At 38.7% G+C, this 22971-nt stretch overlaps 2 protein-coding genes across 2 annotated transcripts in view; one reads left to right on the top strand and one right to left on the bottom strand.

Annotated features, from left to right (window-relative positions):
* The window catches only part of prel (preli-like), a 358444-nt gene that overhangs the window by 68004 nt on the left and 267469 nt on the right, over positions 1-22971 (bottom strand). The window lies entirely within an intron of this gene.
* Positions 1-22971, top strand: part of LOC143018165 (uncharacterized) — a gene marked incomplete at its 3' end in the record, with an annotated part of 324170 nt that overhangs the window by 65543 nt on the left and 235656 nt on the right. Inside the window, 2 exon segments of the mRNA XM_076173326.1 lie at positions 1439-1722; positions 3062-3213. Coding sequence (XP_076029441.1) covers positions 1439-1722; positions 3062-3213 — 436 coding nt within the window.

Raw genomic sequence — 22971 nt, 5'->3', positions numbered from 1 at the left:
GGCATCCTCGTGTACCCACTCGCGCCTCATGACACATATGTAGGCGTCATTGTACCGAAGTGGTTAAATGTGTCTTGAGATGAAGAATATTGGGATGGTTTGGACACTGAAAAGAATGAATGAAGAAAGATTAGTAAAAGAAGTGTGGAAGGCAGAGATGGAAGGAGTGAACCAGAGGGGATGACTGAGGATGATATGGATGGGGTGAAAGGGATGTTGAACAAGAGGGGAATTAATGTTGAGCAAGGAAGGGAAAAGGCAGGTGATGGGGTGAGTGGAGAATGGCTGTGTATAGATGATACTGTGATGCATGGAAGGGAGTGGGTGGGGGATGGGGGACTTGGAGTAATTATATATTAATATTTTGACGCAGCCTGAAAGGATTTCTCCCTGTCTTCTATTTTTCTGCATGAGGGGACAGAGAAGGGGGAGGTTGCCCATTAAGTGAACCAGCATTGCTGTGGATGTGCTGTGTCTTACTGCATTGCTTCTGACCTAGGGCAGTGGGCAGGATATTGGGATGACCTGTCATCCATAAGGAGCAAAGATGAGAGAGAGGAAAGGGTGGTAGGTAAGAATGAAATGAGCAAGAGTGTATTTGACTTTGGCTTCCTCCCTTGTATTGGGGAAAAAGTCCTTGGTATATAGAATAGAATAGTAGAGCACCAGCACACAGAAACTAAAATCCTCCCCAAAGGATATATGAAAATGATAGGTATACAGTTCTATGCAGAATCCTCCAATCCACCAATCTCATTACTTCACACTTGCATAACCAATTGAATGGTAAAAAAAATTAAGCATACTATGCGAACATTAAAACAAACCAGTTCTGTCATGCAATACATCCACACAAAACCACATTCACACTCAGGTAACTAAACAAGCTCTTCTAGACAGACTACCAAGCACCACACTATCACACTTGTGTTCAGAGCACTACCCAACACTAAAAGAATGCCAGAGGAGAATAGACCTGGTCACAATATTATACTGTCCCAGATGCAACCCTTTCACAGAGGACACTGAACACATCTTACACTGCCCCACACTAACTATTCTCACACAACAGTATTTCTTCCTGTGAAGTGGCAATGCTGTGGATGTGCTGTGTCTTGCGACACTGCTTCTGACCCAGGGCAGTGGACAAGATGCAGGGATGACCCATCATCCAGGAGGTGCCAAGATAAGAGGGAGGGAAGAGGGTAGAGGGGAGTGGAGTATGTAGGGGATGGAATGGGTGGGAGTGGTTTCTATGCCTTTGTTTTTTGGCTACCTCCTGTGTAAGGGGGAAAAAGTCTTTGGTATTTGTTTGTATGTTTGTACACTTTAGCACTTGCTCATGAAACATACCCATTCTTCTTTTACTTCAGTTTCTCCTTTATGCTTCACTATATATTTCTGTAATAGAACTTCATTGAATTATTATTTTATACAGATTGGGAACTGTGGTGAGCAGCACTGTACAAGAAAGTAGGCCAGCTAGAATCACACGTAGTCAGTTAGATACATCAATTGATTCCAAATCATGTGAACATGGAGAGGAAGAGGTAACAGACCATAAGGAAAAGGATATGCAAGAGACAGGAAAAGAAGGTGTGGCCAGAAAGGATGAAAACAAAGAAAGTAGAATTTCACTTCGTCAGCCTGCAAGTACTGAATCACAGAAAACTAAGGAGAAGAATGTGGTAGTGAAACGTGTTCTCAGAGTAACAAAGAAAGGTAAGGTGTCTTTATTTTATTTTATATTATTATTTTTTTTTTCCCAAACCCTGTGGTGGGGGAGAAGAATACTGCCACAGAGTGTTCACACTTGAGTCATAAAAGGTGACAAAAAAGGGATGGGGATAGGACTAGGAATCCTTTTCTCTGTAGCCCCAAAGGTGACATTCCTAAAAAATGCAAGGGCATAAGAGGGTGTAGGAGTTTTCCAACCAGAACCCTAAGGTTTGAGTCTTTTAATGTGTGTGGATGTGGTACAGATGAGATTAAAAATGAAATGATACGCAGTATGTTTGTGAGAAGAAAGATGGATGTGTTGGGATTGAGTGAAACTAAGTTGAAAGGGTGGGGCAAGTTTGAGTTTGGAAATGTAGTTGGGGAGGGTGTCAGGAGAGGATAAGGATAAGGGAGAGAAAGCATGACTATACTAGTAAGTGAAGAGATTGGTAAATGTGTGGTGGAGTGGAAGTAGGTTTCTTCAAAGTTAATGTAGATGAAGGTGAAACTGGGAAGGGAGATGTGGGTCTGGTAGTGAGAAGTGTGTAGAGGAAAGAGAGGCTTTTTGGATAGATTTAATTGAGTGCATAGAGGGTAAGACAGATATGTAAGAATGCTTTAGGAAAAGGTAAGGATGTTTTTTGGGGCTCTATGGATTTGGAAAAGGCTTATGATAGGGTAGACAGGAAGGCACTGTAGGAGGTATTGCAGATATATGGGATAGGATGAAAGCTGTTAAGAGTAGTCAAGAGTTTTTATGAGAATAGTAGAGCCTGTGTTAGAATTAGAAATGGAGAAAGGTAGTGGTTTGAGGTAAAGATGGGACTTCGTAAGGGATGTGTTATTACAAAGGATTACAAAGGCGGAACATACCGACAGGAGACCACAAAATCTGATCCACAACCCTTACCTTTCCTAAACCCATTCTGTTCTTCACCAATTACTCCCAGTGCTCCTATCCTAATCCTCTCTGTCTTCAATGTTTCTGCATGAGGGTATGGAGAGGGGTGGTTACTGATTAAATGAAGTGGGCTTGCTGTGGATGTGCTGTGTCTTGCTGCATTGCTTCTGACCCAGTGTGATGGGCAAGGTGCAGGGATGAACTGTCATCCATGAAGAGCCAAGATAAAAGGGAGGGAGGGATGGTGGATGGGAGTGGAATGGGTGGGAGTAAAATTATGCCTTTTGACTTTAGCTGCCTCCCTGGTAAGGGGGAATGAGACCTTGGTGTATATATGTACTACTTCCTTAAAAGAGTTAAACTAGTATGAATTATTGGTGTTAGTGATGATTATGCTTATTTCTATAATATTTTTAGTATAATTGTAATGTATTGTAACAGCTGGGAAAGATGATTCCCCCACTAAATTGGACAATGAACCAGAGGCTGCAACTGACTCCAATCGAGAAGAACCATCATCCAAACGACCAAAACGGAGTGTGACACTGGCTCAGAATAAGAATAAGGCATCACCCAAAGCATCTGATGGAAGGGTTAGTCAGAATGATTTATTTGTTTTTCCTTTTTCGTTTTTTCCTAGAGTGAGGGACTATTTTGTAAAAGGCAACTAAATGGGATGGAGTGAAAGGACTAGAAATCCTCTTTTTAGTTTTCCCTTTTGAAAATCCAAGGCAAAAATGGGTCTGGGAGGAGGAATGTGGGTCTTTAAATATACAAGGATATGGAACAAACCAAGAAAGATGAGGTTTTTATAATATTTGTGAGAAGAAAGATGGAAATGTTAGCATTGAATGAAAATAAATTGAAAGGGAAAGGTGAGTTTGAGTTTGGAGTAGTCAGACATGGAAAGAGGGCAAGGGAGGGTAGAAATGGATTTGTTGGTAAATGAGTAAATATGTATTTACTCAGTTGTATCTTATGGAAAGGGGAGCTACGCTCATGGTGTCCCACCTCTGTATCTCACAGTGTCTAGTTTGATTTTAAATTCGTGTATGGTTTTTGTACACACTATTGTTTTATCCAGTTTGTTCCAAGTGTCCACCACTCTGTGTGGAAAACTGTTTTTCTTCAGATCTCTTCTATAACTATCATTTTTGAGTTTCTTTCCGTGTCCTCTTATCCCAATTTAGTAATTCTTCTCTATCCAGTATTTCCCTGCCTTTCATGATTCTATAGATGGTCAATAGGTCACCTCTCTTATTTTGTTCCAAAGTCAGTAATTTCAATTTAGCCAGTCTCTTTTCATATGACAAATTTGAAAGTGCTGGGGATATTTTTGTGGTTGTCTGTATTCTTTCAGTTTTTTTTTTTTTTTTCTTTATTCTCTTTGGTACTGGGTGACCATAATGTCACAGCATACTCCAGTCAAGGCTTTATTAATGTGGCTAATATTTTACTAATAATTTCTTCATCCAAATAGGTAAACACCACTTTTATTGATCTTAGTAAGTTATAGGATTCTCTGACAATTTTGTTTATTTGTTTATCAAAGGACATAGGAAGGTGCAAGAGAAAGACACTGGTCTAGGGCCAAGTTTATTCCTGACCGGTTTCGCTTACAGCTTCAAAGGAAGAAGCTATAAGCGAAACCAGTCAGGAATAAATTCAGCCCTAGACCCATGTCTTTCTCTTCCACCTTCCTCAAACCTGTCACAATGTCTCAACATTTATCAAAGGACATGTAGTTTCAGATAATTACTCCCAGGTTTTTTTCAGATCCCACTTTCTTTACCTCTTTAGTTCCAATTGTATATTGTCCTGATATTCTTTTTTTTACTTTTTCCAAACTCCATTATGCTACATTTCATAATGTTGAAGTCCACTTCCTACTTTTGACTTCATTTCCAAACTATGTTCAAGTCTGTAGTGATTTGCAGTCCATTTCAGTTTTCACTTTCCTCAACAATTTAGCATCATCTGTAAAGCTCATGTAATATTCCACATCATCATCCATGTCATTCACACAAATAGAGAACATTATTGGAGCCAATACAGATCCTTGTGGGACTCCACTAATCACCTTCCAACCTGAATATTTTTCTCAAAGCACTACTCTCATTGTTCTACCATTCAGGAAATCTTCTATCCAGTTTAGTAGGTTACCTTGTATCCTTCCTTTTTTTTTTTTTTTTTTTTTTTTTGTGTGTGTATTTATGTAGTTGTATTTTACGGGAAGGGGAGCTATGCTCGTGGTGTCCCGTCTTCATATCTCATTTTATCTAAACTATTTTTAAACTCATGTATTGAAAAGAAAATAAAATAAAAGAGAAGTAAAGCAAAAGGTAAAGGTTGCAAAGAGGAGAGCAGATGTGAAATGGGGTAAGAGTTTGACAGAAAATTTTGAAAGTAATAAAAAGATGTTTTGGAAAGAAATTAAGAGAGGAAGAGGAGGCAAATCAAGTAGAGAAGAAAAGGTAAAAGGTGCAGATGGAGAGATGATAATGGAAGAGAAGGCAGTAAGGGGAAGATGGGCAGAATATTTTAGGGAGTTGCTAAATGTGAAGGAGGATAGGGAAGGAAAGATTGCTGCAGTGGGAAGTGTGAAGAAAATGAGAGTGATGAATGAGGAGAATGGAGGAGAAATAAGGAAGGATGAGGTGAAGGCAGCAGTTAAGATGAAAGCAGGTAAGGCACCTGGTCTGGATAAATGCCATGCGGAATGTCTGAAAAAGGGAGGTACAGTGATGGTGGACAGGTTGGTGAGGTTATTTAATGTTTGTTGGAGAGAGGGTAGAGTGCCGGAGGACTGGAGGAGTGCCTGTATAGTTCCTCTTTACAAGGGAAAAGGGGACAAGTGTGAATGTAGTAGTTTGAGAGGGATTAGCTTGTTGAGTGTAGTTGGGAAGGCTTATGGGAGGATCTTGATTGAGAGGATTAGAAGAGGAACAGAAGGAGTAATTGGTGAGGAACAGTGTGGATTTAGGACAGGTAGAGGTTGTGTAGATCAGATCTTTGTGGCAAGACAGATATGTGAGAAAGCTATAGGAAAGGGTAAGGATGTTTTTTGGGCTTTTATGGATCTGGAAAAGGCTTATGATAGGGTAGACAGGAAGGCACTGTGGGAGGTTATGCAGATATACGGGATAGAAGGAAAGCTTCTGGGAGCTGTCAAGAAATGGAGAGAGTGAGTGGTTCGAGGTAAAGGTGGGACTTCGTCAAGGATGCGTTATGTCGCCCTGGCTGTTCAACTTATACATGGATGGGGTGGTGCGAGAGGTAAATGCAAGGGTAGTGGGCAAGGGATTAGAGATAGTTAAAGAAAATGGAGAAAAGTGGGAGGTGAGCCAGCTGTTGTTTGCTGACGACACTGCGCTTGTGGCAGGATCGGAGGAGGGATTGAGGAAGCTGGTGGCAGAGTTTGGGAGAGTATGTGATAGAAGAAAGCTAAAGATAAATGTGGGTAAAAGTAAGGTGATGAGATGTACAAGGGGTGAAAGTGGCAGTAGTCTGGAAGTGAGCATTAAGGGAGAGCGACTGGAGGAAGTGGATAGTTTTAGATACTTGGGTGCAAATGTGGCAGGAAAGGTGGAGTGAAAGTGGAGGTAGAATGTAGATTGAGAGAAGCGAGTAAATGCCTTGGTGGATTAAGAAGTGTAATGAGGAATAAACATTTGGGAATGGATGCTAAGAGGAGACTATATGAAGGAGTGATTGTGCCAACAGCACTGTATGGGGCAGAAACATGGAACATAAGAGAAGAAGAGATAAGGAGTTTGAATGTGTTTGAGATGAGGTGTCTGAGAAGTAAGATGGGGGTTACTAGGCAAGATAGAGTGAGAAATGAGGAGGTGAGGAGGAGAACAGGGGTGGAAAAGGAGCTGGGAGATAGGGTTGATGAAAGAATATTAGGATGGTTTGGACACATGGAAAGAATGAGTGAAGAAAGACTAGTAAAAGAGGTGTGGAAGGCAGATGTGGAGGGAGTGAACATGAGGGGACGTCCTAGGATGAGGTGGATGGATGGGGTGAAGGGGGCTTTGGGGAAGAGGGGAATGACTGTTGAGGAAGGACGGGAGAGGACAGAAGACAGGGTTGAATGGAGAATGGTTGTATATGGATGATGTTGTGATTGCTTAAGGTGGAATGGGCAGGTGGATGGGGGGTGAGGTAGTATGTGTGAGCAAAATTTGACGCAGCCCGAAGGGATTTCTCCCCTTCCTCTCATTTTATGCAATGGGGGGACGGAGAGGGGGGGTCGCCGATTAAATGAAGCGGCCTTGCTGTGGATGTGCTGTGTCTTGCGACACTGCTTCTGACCCAGGGCAGTGAACAAGGTGCAGGGATGACCCGTCATTCAGGAGGTGCTAAGATAAGAGGGAGGGTGGGAGGAGTGTGGAGTGTATTCAGGGATGGAATGGGTGGGAATGATTTTATGCCTTTTTCTTTTTGGCTACCCCCCTTGTAAGGGGGAAAAAGCCTTGGTATATGTATGTATGTATGATGTATTGTTTTTGCACACACCACTTTCTCATCTAACTTGTTCCAACTGTCTATTACTCTGTGAGGAAAGCTGTTCTTTTTCAGATCTCTTCTATAGCTGTCTTTCTTGATTTTCTTTCCGTGTCCTCTTGTATTTCTATCATCCCATTTTATCAGATTCTCTCTATCAATAATTTCTATCCCTTTCATGATTCTGTAAATAGCTATCAAATCTCCTCTCTTCTTTGCTCTAGTGTCTCTAGTTCAAGTTTTGCTAGTCTCTCTTCATATGATAGTTTTGAGAGTGTTGGTGCCAATTTTGTAATTGCTCTTTATATTCTTTCAAGTTTTTTTATACATTTTTATGTACTTGGTGACCACATCGTTGCTGCATATTCCAATCTTGGTCTTATCAGAGTGGTAAGAATTTTCTTCACCATTTCTTCATCCAGGTATGTAAATGCCACTTTGATTGTTCTTATTAAATTATAAGTTTCTCCAAAAATCTTATTTATATGTTTCTCAGGTGACATATTATTCATAACAATGACTCCCAGGTCCTTCTCATTTTCTACTTTTTTTATTCCTTCTTCTCCCAATTTATATGATCCTGTTATTCTGTTTTTGCTTTTTCCAAATTCCATTATACTACACTTTTTAGTAGTTCCGCCATGGGATACGAACCCTGACCCGTGCGTCGATAATCACGAGGTCAAGACGTTAGCAACCATGCTACATGGTGATGGTTCAAAAGGACTGTACTAGTCCCCGACCACGCTTCACGTAATGTTCAATCTGTCTTAAGAAACATACACAACTTGTCGGAGGGCTCGCCTAATACGGGATTAGATGAAATTGAGATTAGATCTTCCAATGTTACGTGAAGCGTGGTCGGGGACTAGTACAGTCCTTTTGAACCATCACCATGTAGCATGGTTGCTAACGTCTTGACCTCGTGATTATCGACACACGGGTCAGGGTTCGTATCCCATGGCGGAACTTCTAAAAATGTTCAATCTGTCTTAAGAAACATACACAACTTGTCGGAGGGCTCGCCTAATACGGGATTAGATGAAATTGAGATTAGATCTTCCAATGTTACGTGAAGCGTGGTCGGGGACTAGTACAGTCCTTTTGAACCATCACCATGTAGCATGGTTGCTAACGTCTTGACCTTGTGATTATCGATGCACGGGTCAGGGTTCGTATCCCATGGCGGAACTTCTAAAAATGTTCAATCTGTCTTAAGAAACATACACACTTTTTAGTGTTGAACTCCATCTCCCACTTCCTACTCCATTCCCATACTTTATTTAGATCACTGTAGTGACTCACAATCTTCTTCTGTGTTCACTTTTTTTAATAGTTTTGCATCATCTGCAAAGAAGCTCATATAACTTTCAATTTCTTCATCCATATCATTGATATATATAGCAAACATTATTGGGGCCAGAACTGTTCCTTGTGGAACACCGCTTATTACGTCATCCCATTTTGAGTGTTTGTCTCTTATCACTACTCTCATTTTTCTTTCTTGCAAAAAGTCTTCCATCCATTTAACCCCTTCCATACGGTGCCGCCTACGTAGGCGTCATGAGGAGCAAGTGGATTCGCGATGCTGCCATATCGGCGTCTTGATCATATTTATTGTAGTCGCCCCTGTGTTTTTACATTCTCTCAAATGTGCCCTGAATCCCATTCTCTGTGGTTTTCAAAATTCGCGGGTGAAAGAGAGAATGATCGATATAAGCGGTGACTATATTTTATGATGCGAGTATTATTACGACACGTCGTACGGCTGGCATTGGCTGCTGCCCGCGAGATTTAAGTCCCAGAGTGAAGTGGTTAAGCAGTTTGCCCTGTATTCCTCCTTCAGTTTCTAATTTCTTAAGCAACTTCTTATGTGCTACTTTGTCAAAAGCTTTTTTTAGGTCTAGAAATGCACAATCAGCCCATCCGTCTCTTTCTTGTATTATATCTATTAGCCTTGAATAGAAACATATTAAATTAGTGATGCATGATCGTCCTTGTCTGAATCCAAATTGCCTTGGATTTAGCACGCTGTTTTTTTCTAAAAAAAAAAAAAATTCCCATTTACTTTTGATAATTCTTTCACAAATTTTTGCTATTGTACTTGTTAGAGAGACTGGTCTATAGTTGGTAGGGTCTTCTTTATTTCCCTCTTTATATATAGGTACTATATTTGCTTTATTCCAATCTTCTGGAACTTTTCCTTCTTTCAAGGAACTATTTATTATGCTATGTATTTTATCTGTCAGTTCATTTCTGCATTCTTTCAAAATCTAGTTTGGTATTCCATCTGGTCCATGCGATTTTCTAACATCAAGATTACTCAAGTGTTTCATTATTTCATTCTTTGTTACTTCTATTTCTTTCATAGGGGGGACTTTCTCCTTCCATTCGATCTCTTCTGGTTGTATATTCTCCCTTGTAAACACTGATTTAAAATGCCTGTTCATAATTTCCGCCATTTCTATTTCCTCTGTGTATTCAACTCCTCCTTGTCTTAATTTCTCCAAATCTTGTTTTTCAGTTTGTTGTTTACAAATCTGTAGAATAGTTTTGGTTGATCTTTACATTTTTCTATGACATCCTTTTCATATTTTCTCTTTTCCTCTCTGCATGCTTGTACATATTCATTTCTATAACAAGTATATATTTTCCATTTTTCAGGTCTTTTGTCTTCCCAGTTTTCATTTTGAAAGAATTCTTTTATTTTATAAAAAAAAGTTTCATACATCAATCTTCCTTTTCTATATTGTTCATTTCTTTTCATGTATTTTTTCTCAGTTCTAGTTCTATATCAATATGTGGTCACTTTTACTTATTGGTGCCTGGTATGCTATCTTTTCCAGTATTTCAGATTCTGATGTGATTATTAGGTATAGTCTCAATGGTTCTTCATTTCTATACCTAGTGTTCTCCTGAATCCATTGTGTCATTGTGTGGTCAATAATCATCTCAAGTAGAACATTTCCGCATGAGTCTTCTCCACCCTCTACAGTCATTTCTTCCCAGCAGATTTCTTTGCAATTAAAGTCGCCCATCATAACTATTCTTCCTCCATCTTCCATTATCTTGTTTATTATTATTCTTGTGTCTTCTAACATATTTTTATGTTCACTCTCTTCCCACGAGGCTGTTTTTGGGGGCACGTAGTTTATTACAAACTTTCTGCTCTTCTTATCTCTGTCTTCTACTTCTATCATAATCATCTCTACTGTATTCTATCCATATGTGACACTCTTCACGTTTATATCCTTCTTAGTCAGGAACATAACTCCACCCCCTTGTTTTATCTCTCTTGTTTCTAATCCAATAATTATATGCATTGTGTCCTATGCTGTTGGGTGGTAGTGGACCTTTTAATTTTGTCTCTACAATTCCCATTATGTCCGGTTCTTTTTCCTTCAGATACTCGTTCAGTTCATTCAGTCCTGTTATTAATCCATCTATATTTGTGTAGGCCACTCTTAACTTTCTGTTATCTCCATTGTATTTTCTGTTTCTTTTTTGTTTTTCTCTGTTATGGTCCATTTCCTCAATTTCATATTCACTACTCTCCAGTAGAATTCTTGTTTTTCTGACTCCGTTCTGGTCTCGTTTTTTTCTTTAGCTTCTTTCCTTTTCATTTTTTCTTTCTCTCTTTCCTCTTTATTCATTTCTCTTTTTATCAATACCTTTTTATATTGTTCACTTGCTGCTAGCTTTCCTGTTTTTGCTAAGATATTCTCTGCTGTTGTTTGTGACCTGAATTTAATCTTAATTGGTCTGGTCTTATTTGTACTATATTTTCCGAGCCTAAACACCTCCAATTTGTTTCATTATTTCAGGTTCATCTTCCTGAACTAATTCTAGTAAGCTGCTTACTTTTTGTTTTTCCTCACTGATTCTTGAAGTTCTATCTAGGTTATGTTTCTCTTCCATTCCCAATATAATTATACATTTCTTTTTATCTGCTAAGTCTCTTACTATATTCTCCTTCTATCTCATCACTTTGATAACTGAGTCTTCAGTTTGTTCTTTCATTTGCTGTTTAATTATGTCAGTAAATGCAACTTTACTGTTTTCCTGGATTTTTTTTCCAACCCTGTGCTTCTTTTGCTATGGCCTCTTTATTGTCTATATTATTTCTCTTTAATTCTTCATTCTCCTCTTTTACTTCTTTTAACTGTGTTTTTAATTCTTCTATTTCATTAGTTAAATTTTTGTTCGCCTTCTCTAGTTCTTCCAACTTTTCAACTCTCTGCGCAATGTTGGTTACGTTACCGAACCTGTCTTCCCAATGTTCGATCATCTTATCAAGTTTCTCCTCTAGTCTTGTCAATCGGGGGAGGTTGGTTTCCCCCCCCCTCATTAAATCCCTGGAAATTATTATCCTAACCTTCCATTGTGCTGCTCTTATCTATATTTCTAATCTTTACAATTTTGTTAATCCCATCACCAGAATCATCGGTCCTTCGTTTGTTTACAAGATGTCTGGCCTCTTGGACCAAGTCCTCCCCTTCCTCATTTCCTTCCATTTCCCTCAGTAATCCCTCCCCTTCTCCTTTTTCCTCACTTTCCCATGACACCACGAGTTATCCCCTTCCCTGTAAATACAATAGGTACTTCCTTTGCGTTGAGGTCCACGAAAATTTCACTTTTTCTTCAGAACACTAATCCTCACCGTCCATCCGACAAAAGTGTGTGTGTGTGTGTGTGTGTATTTACCTAGTTGTATTTTATGGGAAGGGGAGCTATGCTCGTGGTGTCCCATCTTCATATCTCATTTTATCTAGACTGTTTTTAAATTTGTGTATTGTTTTTGCACACACCACTTTCTCATCTAACTTGTTCCAAATGTCTATTACTCTGTGGGGAAAACTGTTCTTTTTCAGATATCTTCTATAACTGTCTGTCTTGATTTTCTTTTCTGTGTCCTCTTGTATTTCTACTATCACATTTTATTAGATCCTCTCTCTCTTCTTTGCTCTAATGTTTGTAGCTCAAGTTTTGCTAGTCTCTCTTCATATGATAGTTCTGAGAGTGTTGGTGCCAATTTTGTAATTTTGTAATTGCTCTTTGTATTCTTTCAAGTTTGGTTTTACATTTTTTTGTACTTGGTGACCATGTCGCTGCATATTCCAATCTTGGTCTTATCAAAGTGACTAGTATTTTCTTCAGCCAGGTATGTAAATGCCACTTTGATTGTTCTTATTAAATTATAAGTTTCTTAAAGAAATTTGTTTATATGTTTCTCAGGGGACATATTATTCATAATAATGACTCCCAGGTCCTTCTCATTTTTTTTTTTTTTTCTTCCTATTTATATGATCCCACTATTCTTTTTTTGCTTCTTCCAATTTCCATTATACTACACTTAATATTGAATTCCATCTCCCACTTCCTACTCCATTCCCATACTTTATTGAGATCACTCTGTAGCGACTCACAATCTTCTTGGGTGTTCACTTTTTTCAACCATTTTGCATCATCCACAAAGAAGCTCATATAACTTTCAATTCCTTTATCCATATCATTAATATATGTACATACATACATACATATACCAAGGCTTTTTCCCCCTTCCAAGGAAGGTAGCCAAAAAGGGAAAGGCATAAAAACACTCCCACCCATTTCATCCCTACATACACTCCACACCCCTCCCACCCTCCCTCTCATCTGAGCACCTCCTGGATGACGGGTCATCCCTGCACCCTGCCCACCGCCCTGGGTCAGAAGCAATGTCGCAAGACACAGCACATCCACAGCAAGGCCGCTTCATCCAATCGGCGACCCCCCCTCTCTGTCCCCCCTTGCATATAAGGAGAGGACGGGGAGAAATCCCTTCGGGCTGCGTCAAAAATTACTCACACATACTACCCCACCCCCGCCCATTCCTCCTCATGCAATCACAACTAATATATGTAGCAAAAATTATTGGGGCCAGAACTGTTCCTTGTGGAACGCCACATATCACTTCATCCCAATTAGAGTGTCTTATCACTACTCTCATTTTTCTTTCATGCAAGAAGTCTTCCTTCCACTTCAGCAGTTTTTCCTGTATTTTTCCTGCAGTTTCTAATTTCTTAAGCAACTTCATATGTGGCACCTTATCAAAAGCTTTTTTCAGGTCTAGAAATGCACAATCAGCCCATTCATCTCTTTCTTGTATTACATCTATTAGTCTTGAATAGAAATACATTAAGTTTGTGATGCATGATTGTCCTTGTCTGAAATCAAATTGCCTTGGATTTAGTACATTGTTTTTTTCCAAATGCCTTACCCATCTACATTTGATGATTCTTTCACAAATTTTTGCTATCGTACTTGTTAGAGAGACTGGTCTATAGTTAGTAGGGTCTTCCTTGTTTCCCCCTTTATATATAGGCACTATATTTGCTCTTTTCCAATATTTTGGAACTTTCCCTTCTCTCAATGAACAATTTATTAGGCTATGTATTTTGTCTGTTAGTTCATTCCTGCATTCTCTCAAAATCCAGTTTGCTATTTCATCTGGTCCATGCGATTTTTTGAGATCAAGATTACTCAAGTGTTTCATTATTTTATTCCTTGATACTTCTATCTCTTTCATAGGGGGGACTTTCTCCTCCCATTTGATATCTCTAGGTTGCATGTTCTCCCTTGTAAACATCGATTTAAAATGCTTGTTCATAAATTCTGCCATTTCTATTTCATCTCTTTACCTTGCAATACATATATCAATCATGAAGAGAAACAAATTTAATTAGTGGCACATGATTTTCCTTGTCTAAATCCAAATTGCCTTGGGTTCAGTATATTATTCTCCAGATATTTTGTCCATCTATCTTTGATGATTCACAAATTTTAACTTGTACTCATTAGGGACACCGGTCTATAATTTGTTGGGTCTTCCTTATTTCCCCCATTATATGTTGGCACTATATTGGCATTTTTCTAGTCTCCTGGTAGTTTTCCTTCTTTGAGTGAGCATTGAAATATAATGTATAATTTTCCTGTTAGTTCATCTATACATTCCTTCAGTATCCAGTTTGCAACTCCATCTGGGCCATGCGACTTGTTAACGTCAAGCTTTAATATTTGATTCCTTATTTCATTCTGAGTAATATTTAATCGCTTCAATGGAGGAAATCTTATTCAATTCTTTGATCACAGTTTTGTACATTTTTTTCCTCTTTGGTGAATACAGATATGAAATGTTCATAATATCTGCCATTTCTATATCTTCTGTGTATTCTCTGTTACCTTGATGTATTTTAAGTATTTCCTGTTTATTTTTAGCTTGCCGTTTACATATCTATAAAATAATTTGGGTTGATCTTTACATTTGTCTATTATGTCCTTTTCATAATTTCTCTTTTCTGCTCTACGTATTTTTACATATTCATTTCTTAGTTTGGTGTATATTTTCCATTTCTCAGATTTTTTTTTCCTTTTTCCACCTTTTCCAGACTTTATCTCTTCTGTATTTTGCCTCACTGCACTTTCTATTATAACAGGATTTTATATATACCCTTTCTTGTTTATGTCTCTATACATACTTATCCGTCATCTAGGAGGTGCTAAGATGGGAGGGAGGGTGGAGGGGTGTGGAGTGTTTTCGGGGATGAAATGGGTGGGAATGTTTTTGTGCCTTGTCCTTTTTGGCTACCCCCCTGGTGGGGAGGAAAAGGGCCTTGGTATATGTATGTACATACTTATCCACTCCTTCATTATAGATTTCCTTCCAAATTGTCCATTTCTCTTCCACCTTTGTTTCTTCATTATTAAATTTTTCCAATTTGCTTCTCGAAAGAATTTTCTAAGTGTCAAAATCTGTTTTGTTGTACAGGTAGTCGTTGACTTGCGACTGAGTTCGGTTCCGACAGACAGGTCGTAAGCCGATCTGGACGCAAGTCGGACTTTATATATATACAGTATATATTACCCTTCATATATATATATTACCCTTTGAATATTATTTTTGTTACTGTATATGTATATATTGTATATTATATTTAGCATACTGAAATAATCTTAGCATCTTTGAATTATGTTGTACAGACGCTCCTCAACTTACGTTTTAGTTAGGTTCCGAATGGCCGAACGTAACATGAAAATGAATGTAAGTTGTTACTGTACTATACATCCATAAATTCTATTACCGTATCTTATAAAACACCCCTAAATCATTAATTATAAACATAACGTTGTAAAATAATAATAATTTGAAATAAATTAAATTCAAGCAACATAAATTGAGATGGTGGAGGAGGAGGAGTAGGAGGCAAGGCACGTTCAGTCTGTCGTTTGTGCCATGTAAACAATGGACGCAGCGTCATGTGTAAGTATCGTTTGAACTATGGAGGGCGCGCTAAACTAAAAAATTCACATAAAAAAAATTTTGTTTTACAATTTTTTTTAGTCAGTTCAAACGTAAAATTGAAAAAAGTAAAACGAATGAACGTAAGTAGAGGAGCGTCTGTATAGTATTTTTTAACCTTTTTATAATTTTATCTGATTTTCTTTGGGAAACGTAGCCCCTAAGCATACCGAATAAAATCCTATCATCTTTGACCTATGATATTTAATACTTTATTTTTTAACCTTTTTATTATTTTTCCATCAGACTTTCTTTAGGAAACATATGCATACTGAATAATATCTTATTATCTTTGAGCTATGGTGTTTAATATTCATTAACTTTTTTATAATTTTCATTAGGAAACATAGCCTAGGCCTACACATACTGAATAAAGTCTTCATCTTTGACCTACAAATACTTTTTTGTTGTTCAAATTAAAATCATTGCAAGGCAAAATTAGGAATTTTTTTATTTCAAAACACATTCTTTTCGTTTATGTACTGTACCGAAAATATTGTTATCGACAACAGACTAGGCATATACAAAGTTTAATGTTACATTTTATTAATCTCAAAACATAAAAATACAAAATGCTGTACCGAACATATTGTTATCGACAACAGACTAGGCATACAAAGAGTTTTACTGTTACATTTTATTAATTGCAAAATATATAGAAATACAAAATGCAAGGCAAAATTAGGAATTTTTTTATTTCAAAACACATTCTTTTCGTTTACGTACTGTACCGAACATATTGTTATCGACAACAGACTAGCCTAGGCATAAAAAAGTTTTACTGTTACATTTTATTAATTGCAAAACATAAAAATACAAAATGCAATGCAAAATTAGAAAACATTTTACTTCAAACAAACAAAATGAAAGAATATCTAGCTGGCTGGGATGCTGATGCTGCCGGCAGCCTGCCAAAACTATCATACTCACGTTTCGCAGCATGTGGAGTAATTGTAGTGCACTGCCAGGACATTGCAGTTCTATTACTCTATTAAATGTTAAATATTATTGCACTATCTCGTGGTCACAAAGTCGATCAGTCGAAAGTCGCATAGGTCATAAGTCGACGACTATCTGTACATCAGTCTTTCTTTTCTGTGTTTTTCATTAATTTCTATATTTGTTTCTTCATTTAATTCTAGGTCTATTAGTATTTGATCACTTTTTCCAATTGGTGTCTTGTATTCGATTTTATCCACAATTTCGGGTTCTGATGTGAATATCAAATCCAATCTTGCGAGTTCATTGTTATTTCTATATCTGATGTTTTCCTTGACCCATTGGGTCAATGTTTAATCAATGGTCATTTCCAGAAATATCTATAGATGGAGTGATTGGAAAGTATGGAGTTCCAGGTAAAAGTCATAGTGGAGAATTGATGGTAGAGATGTCTTGAAAGAGAGTTGATAACAAATACAGTGTTTAGGAAGAAAGTCAAGCATAAGTACACATGGGAGAGGGTGGTGGATGGAAAGGTGGCAGATAGAGAATTTATGGACTATATAGTGGTGACCAGGAGTATGGTAGGAAGAGATAAGGATGTACATGTTATAAGGGGAGAGAGTGGGGGAATATCAGATCATTTTCTGGTGAAAGGTAAATTGAGAGTGGAGAATAGATGGAGAAAGAGGAAAAGGGGAGAAGGTAGGGATGTATTTAGAGTGAACTGCTTAAATGAGAAAGAAAAGGAGGAGTATAAGAAGAAGCTGAGAGAGGAGTGGGAGAGTGAAGGATAGAGTAGAACTAGGAGTGGAGGAGGAATGGGGATGGTTCAAGGAGGGAGTCATGAGATGTGCAAAGACGATGTGTGGAACTAGGAGGGTGGGAGGAAATAGAAGGAAGGGTAGTGAGTGGTGGGATGAGGAAGCTAAGAAGGGTGTAGAAGAGAAGAAGCAGGCTTTCATAGAATGGCTACAAATTAGGATGAGTGAATTGTATGAGAGGATACAAAGTAAAAACAAGGGAAGTTAAGCAAAAGATAAAGGAAGCGAAGAGGAGAGTAAATGTGTAATGGGGTAAGAGTATGACAGAAAATTTTGAAAGTAATAAAAAGATGTTTTGGAAAGAAATTAAAAGAGGAAGAGAAGGCGAATCAAGTAGAGAAGAAAAGGTAAAAGGTGCAGATGGAGAGATGATAATGGAAGAGAAGGCAGTGAGAGGAAGGTGGGCATAATATTTTAGGGAGTTGCTAAATGTGAAGGAGGATAGGGAGGTAGTTGTAGTGGGAAGTGCTAAGAAAATGAGAGTAATGAGTGAGGAAAATGGAGGAAAAATAGGTAAAAATGAAGTGAAAGCAGCTGTTAAGATGATAAGAGCAGGTAAGGCACCTGGGTTGGATGGATGCCATGCAGAATGTCTTAAGAAAGGAAGTACAGTTATGGTGGACTGGCTGGTGAGGTTATTTAATGTTTGCTTAAGAGAGGGTAGAGTGCCGGAGGACTGGAGGAGTGCCTGTATCGTTCCACTTTACAAGAGAAAGGGGGACAAGTGTGAGTTTAGTAGTTTCAGAGGGATCAGCTTGTTAACCTCTTCACTCCGGGGCACATCGCACGTCTGGTAGCATTAGCTGCCCGACGTGCAAAGTTGCTTCATAATAATCACATTATAAAAAATAAAGTCAGTGCTCAATCGTTCGTTCTCTTTCACCCATGAATTTTGATAACCATAGAAAATATGATGAAGCCAGTTTAGAGAGAATGGAGGTTACGTAGGTACGACTACAATAAATATAATCAAGACACCGACGTCGGCATCATTGCGTACCCACTTGCTCCTCATGCTGCCTACGTAGGCGTCACCGTATGGAAGTGGTTAAGTGTAGTTGGGAAGGCTTATGGGAGGTCTTGATTGAGAGGATTAGGAGAGGAAGAGAGGGAGTAATTAGTGGGGAACGGTGTGGTTTTAGGACAGGTAGGGGTTGCATAGATCAGATTTTGTGGTAAGACAGATATGTGAAAAAGCTATAGGAAAAAGTAAGGATGTATTTTGGGCTTTTATGGATCTGGAAAAGGCTTATGACAGTGTTGACAGGAAGGCACTGTGGGAGGTACTGCAAATATATGGGATAGGAGGAAAGCTGTTAAGAGCAGTCAAGAATTTTTACGAGAGTAGTAGAGCTTGTGTTAGGATTAGAAATGGAGAGAGTGAATGGTTTGAGGTAAAGGTGGGACTTTTTCAGTTTCAGGGATGTGTTATGTTGCCCTGGCTGTTCAATCTTTACATGGATGGGGTGGTGCGAGAGGTGAATGCAAGGGTGGTGGGTCAGGGGTTGGATATGATTAAAGAAAATGGAGAAAAGTGGGAAATAAGCCAGCTGTTGTTTACTGATGACACTGTGCTTGTAGCAGGATCAGAAGAGGGATTGAGGAAGTTAGTGACAGTTTGAGAAGGTGTGTGAAATAAGGAAGCTGAAGATAAATGTGGGCAAAAGTAAGTGATGAGATGTACAAGGGGAGAGAGTGACAGCAGGCTGGAAGTGAGCATTAAGGGAGAGAGACCGGAGGAAGTGGATAATTTTAGATACTTGGGTGCGAATGTGGTAGGAAAGGGTGGAGTGGGGGTGGAAGTAGAATGTAGATTGAGAGAAGCGAGTAAATGCCTTGGTGGATTTAAAAGTGTAATGAGTAATAGACATCTGGGAATGGATGCTAAGAGGAGGTTATATGAAGGAGTGATTGTGCCAACAGCACTGCACGGGGCAGAAACATGGAACAGAGAGGAGGAGTTTGAATGTGTTTGAGATGAAATGTCTGAGAAGTATGATAGGGATTACTAGGCTAGATAGAGTGAGAAATGAGGAGGCGAGTAGGAGAACAGAGGTGGAAAGGGAGCTGGGAGATAGGGTTGATGAAAGAGTATTAGGATAATTTGGGCACATAGAAAGAATGAGTGAAGAAAGATTAGTAAAAGAGGTGTGGAAGGAGTGAATATGAGGGAGCGTCCTAGGATGAGATGGATGGGGTAAAAGGGGCATTACAAAAGAGAGGAATGTCTGTTGAGGAAGGGCAGTAGAGGACAGAAGATAGGGGTGAATGGAGAAGGGTTGTGTATGGATGATGCTGTGATGCGTGAGGGGGAGTGAGTAGGGGATGGGGTGTGAGGAAATATGAATGAGAAATAAATTGACGCAGCCCTAAGGGATTTCTCTCCATATTCTCATTTTTTTGCATGAGGGGATGGAGAGGGGGGGGGTCGATGAATTAATGAAGCGGCCTTGCTATGGATGTGCTGTGTCTTGCGACACTGCTTCTGGACCAGGGCAATGGACAGGATGCAGGGATGAGCCGTCATCCAGGAGGTGCTAAGATAAGAGGGAGGGAGGAGGGTGGAGGGGAGTGGAATATGTAGGGAATGGAATGGGTGGGAGTGGTTTCTATGCCTTTTTCTTTTTGGCTACCCCCTGTGTTAGAGGGAAAAATCCTTTGGTATATGTATGTATGTTTCCCCAGTGATCTTCTCCACCTTTCACAGTCATTTCTTCCCAACATATTTCTTTCAAGTTAAAATCACCCATAATTACCAGATTTCCTTCTTTCTTTAGTATTTCATTTAGTGTTTGTCTTGTGTCTTCCAGCATTTTGGAGTGTTCACTTTCATTCCATGCATGAGCTGTAGGTGGGACATAAATCACTGCATACTTTCTATTTTTCATATGTCCTCAACTCTTATCATAATCAACTCCACATTGTTCTCTCCTTCTGTGATTTTTGTCACATTTAGGCCTTTCTTGGTTAGCAACATGACTCCACCCTTCTTTGTTTCACTATTTCTTTACCAACAGTTATATAATTCTCTTCCTATACTATTTGGTGGTAATGATCCTTTTAATTTTGTCTCCACAATCCCCATTATATCTGGCTTTTCTTGTTCCAGATAGTCATTCAATTCATCTATTCCTGATATCAATCCGTCTGTGTTGGTATGTGTTATCTTTAATTTTTTCCCTTGTCTTCCTCTTCTTCTTTCCTGCATTTCCTTTCCCTTATGTACCATTTCCTCAGTCTCAAGTGCATCACTCTCCAAAAAAATGCATTCCTTTCATTTTCTGTTCTTTTCCTTAGCTTCCTCTTTAAGGGAGTACGTGACACCTGGGGGGGGGTGAATTTGGTCAAGACATAGCATTTTTCAAAACTGTGTTCAAAATGTTTATATACTATTTAGAGATAAATCCCGACAAATAATTTTCCAGCCGCGCGCAATATAAAAGTCTTGGGCGGGGTTTAGATGGACGGAGTTAAAGGCGCAACCCACACTAGAGGGAGGCGTGCCACTTAGGACCTTTAGGCGCATGGAATAACGTTGAAATTCGATTGAATTTACACTTGCCCAATGCTTCAACGGCCAGTACGAGGGTGGAGGGGAAGGGAGGAAAGTGGAGGGATAGCTCTTGCCAACTTTGAGCTCAGCTGGACGTCAGTTACCTGCTAGCTTTGAAAGGGAGAGTACGCATGTCTCATGAGCTCTCCTGGCAATATATTACCTTAGCTAGTACATATTACTCATTAGTACAGTCATCATGGGTAGCAAAAAGAACATCTACTATGACAAAAAAACAACAGTTAAAGATGGCAAACAGTCAAAGACGACTAGCCAAGGCCTCACCACCTCTCTCTCCACCACCACCCTCACTTCCACTTCTCTCAACACCTGTAGCCAGGTCTACACCATCAAGTACTTCATTCATCTCGAATACAGCAAGAAAATTAGATATTAGTTCTGAAATTGTACAGAGGGGAGATAAGAATGAATGTGAATTTATGATTGTGGAGAAGAGCAGTTTTTTGCAATGGATAAATTCGTTTGTTAGATGCCAGTGTGGTAAGAAGATGTATGTTGAAGTGATAGGAGAATGTGGAATAGTGAAGACATTTCAGGCAGAATGTAAGTTGTGCTCTGAAAAGAGCAAATGGTGTACTTCACCAGGCGGTGGAAATGAAAGTTATGAAGTACATAACAGAGCTGTGTAGGCCGGCTTACACTGTGGGGATGGTTATGTTGCAGTACAGAAAATGTGCATGTCAATGAACATGAAAATGATACATCACAAGATGTTTAGTAAACTTAGCCATCATATTATAGAAACCAGCATAAAGAAATATGAGGAACTCCAGGAAAAAAGAAGGGAACATGTACATGCAGCATTAGAAAAGGAAGACCCAACTTTACCGGAAGTAAAAGAAATAAAAGTTACAATCGATGGTTCGTGGAGTAAGAGAAGGCACCCCCTGCTGGTTAAAATAAACCTCTTTCCAATTATTTAGATACCCCGAAGACCCCCAGCAGTGAGGTTTCATATGAAGAAACCGACAAAGGTGCAAAAAAGCAAATTATATGATGGTGTCGTCTGTGCGTCACCACTACTGTGATATACTTATACTTTAGTTTTTCAGTATTTGAAGTACTTATAATTGAAATATGTTGATGATTTTTACTGTACTTACCCATTATATAATAAGAATTAAGCCATGAAAAAATCAGTCAAATTGGTGAAACTATAAGCAAGTTACAGATATATTTATATTTCAACCCGCCATATCTTCGTTCGATATTTTTTTTTTTTTTTTTTTTTTTAATCATAAAAGATTTAAAATACATCAGATTTAGATGAAACTTACAGGGAATATTACTTTTAGTAACTGCTAGGGCCAGTCATTTGAATATTTTGAATAGGATGAAAGAGTTAGGAGTAATAATGGGAACAAGACAAAAAAAAAATTATTTTTCACGATTTTTGCTGGACATTAAAATTGAAATGCCTGTATACAAAAGTATAAGGGACATTGTTCAATTACTCAATGACCGGCCCTAGGTGTGCCTACTGAGTAATCATAGCCAAAATATGAAACAAATTGGTCCACGTATTATGATGCTGTGCACTTTTAAATGTCGCTACTGGTATACATACATGTGTACATACATCATTCTGTTTCACCTAAAATGTAGGCAACATGGATACCTATTTACCTGAGAAGTTTCAGATTTTTACTCTAAATAGTTTAGAAAATGACCCTCAGGTGTCGCATACCCCCTTAACCCCTTCCATACGGTGCCACACACGTAGGCGTCATGAGGAGCAAGTGGATTCGCGACGCTGCCATATCGGCGTCTTGATTATATTTATTGTAGTCGCCCCTGTGTTTTTACATTCTCCCTAATCTGCTCTTAATCCCATTCTCTGTGGTTTTCAAAATTCACGGGTGAAAGAGAGAACGATCGATATAAGCCGTGACTATATTTTATGATGCGAGTATTATTACGACACGTCGTACGGCTGGCATTGGCTGCTGCCCGCGAGATTTAAGTCCCGTAGTGAAGTGGTTAAGTGTTTTTTCCTTTTCTTTTTCCTCATCACTCATTTCCTTTTTTATCCCTAGGTTTTTGTAGTTTTTAGTTTTTGCTAGTTTTCCTACATTTGTTAATATTTCTTCTGCTATTCTCTGTGAATTAAGTTTTACTTTGAGAGGTCTATTCTTCTCTTCAGAATATTTGCCCATCCTATAGATCT

Source organism: Oratosquilla oratoria, chromosome 34 (assembly GCF_046742065.1).
Source record: "Oratosquilla oratoria isolate Oo_2021 chromosome 34, ASM4674206v1, whole genome shotgun sequence".
NCBI classification, from domain to species: Eukaryota; Metazoa; Arthropoda; class Malacostraca; order Stomatopoda; family Squillidae; genus Oratosquilla; species Oratosquilla oratoria.
The sequence above is the reverse complement of the archived record's forward strand: the minus strand, read 5'-3'. Positions and strand labels throughout refer to the sequence as shown.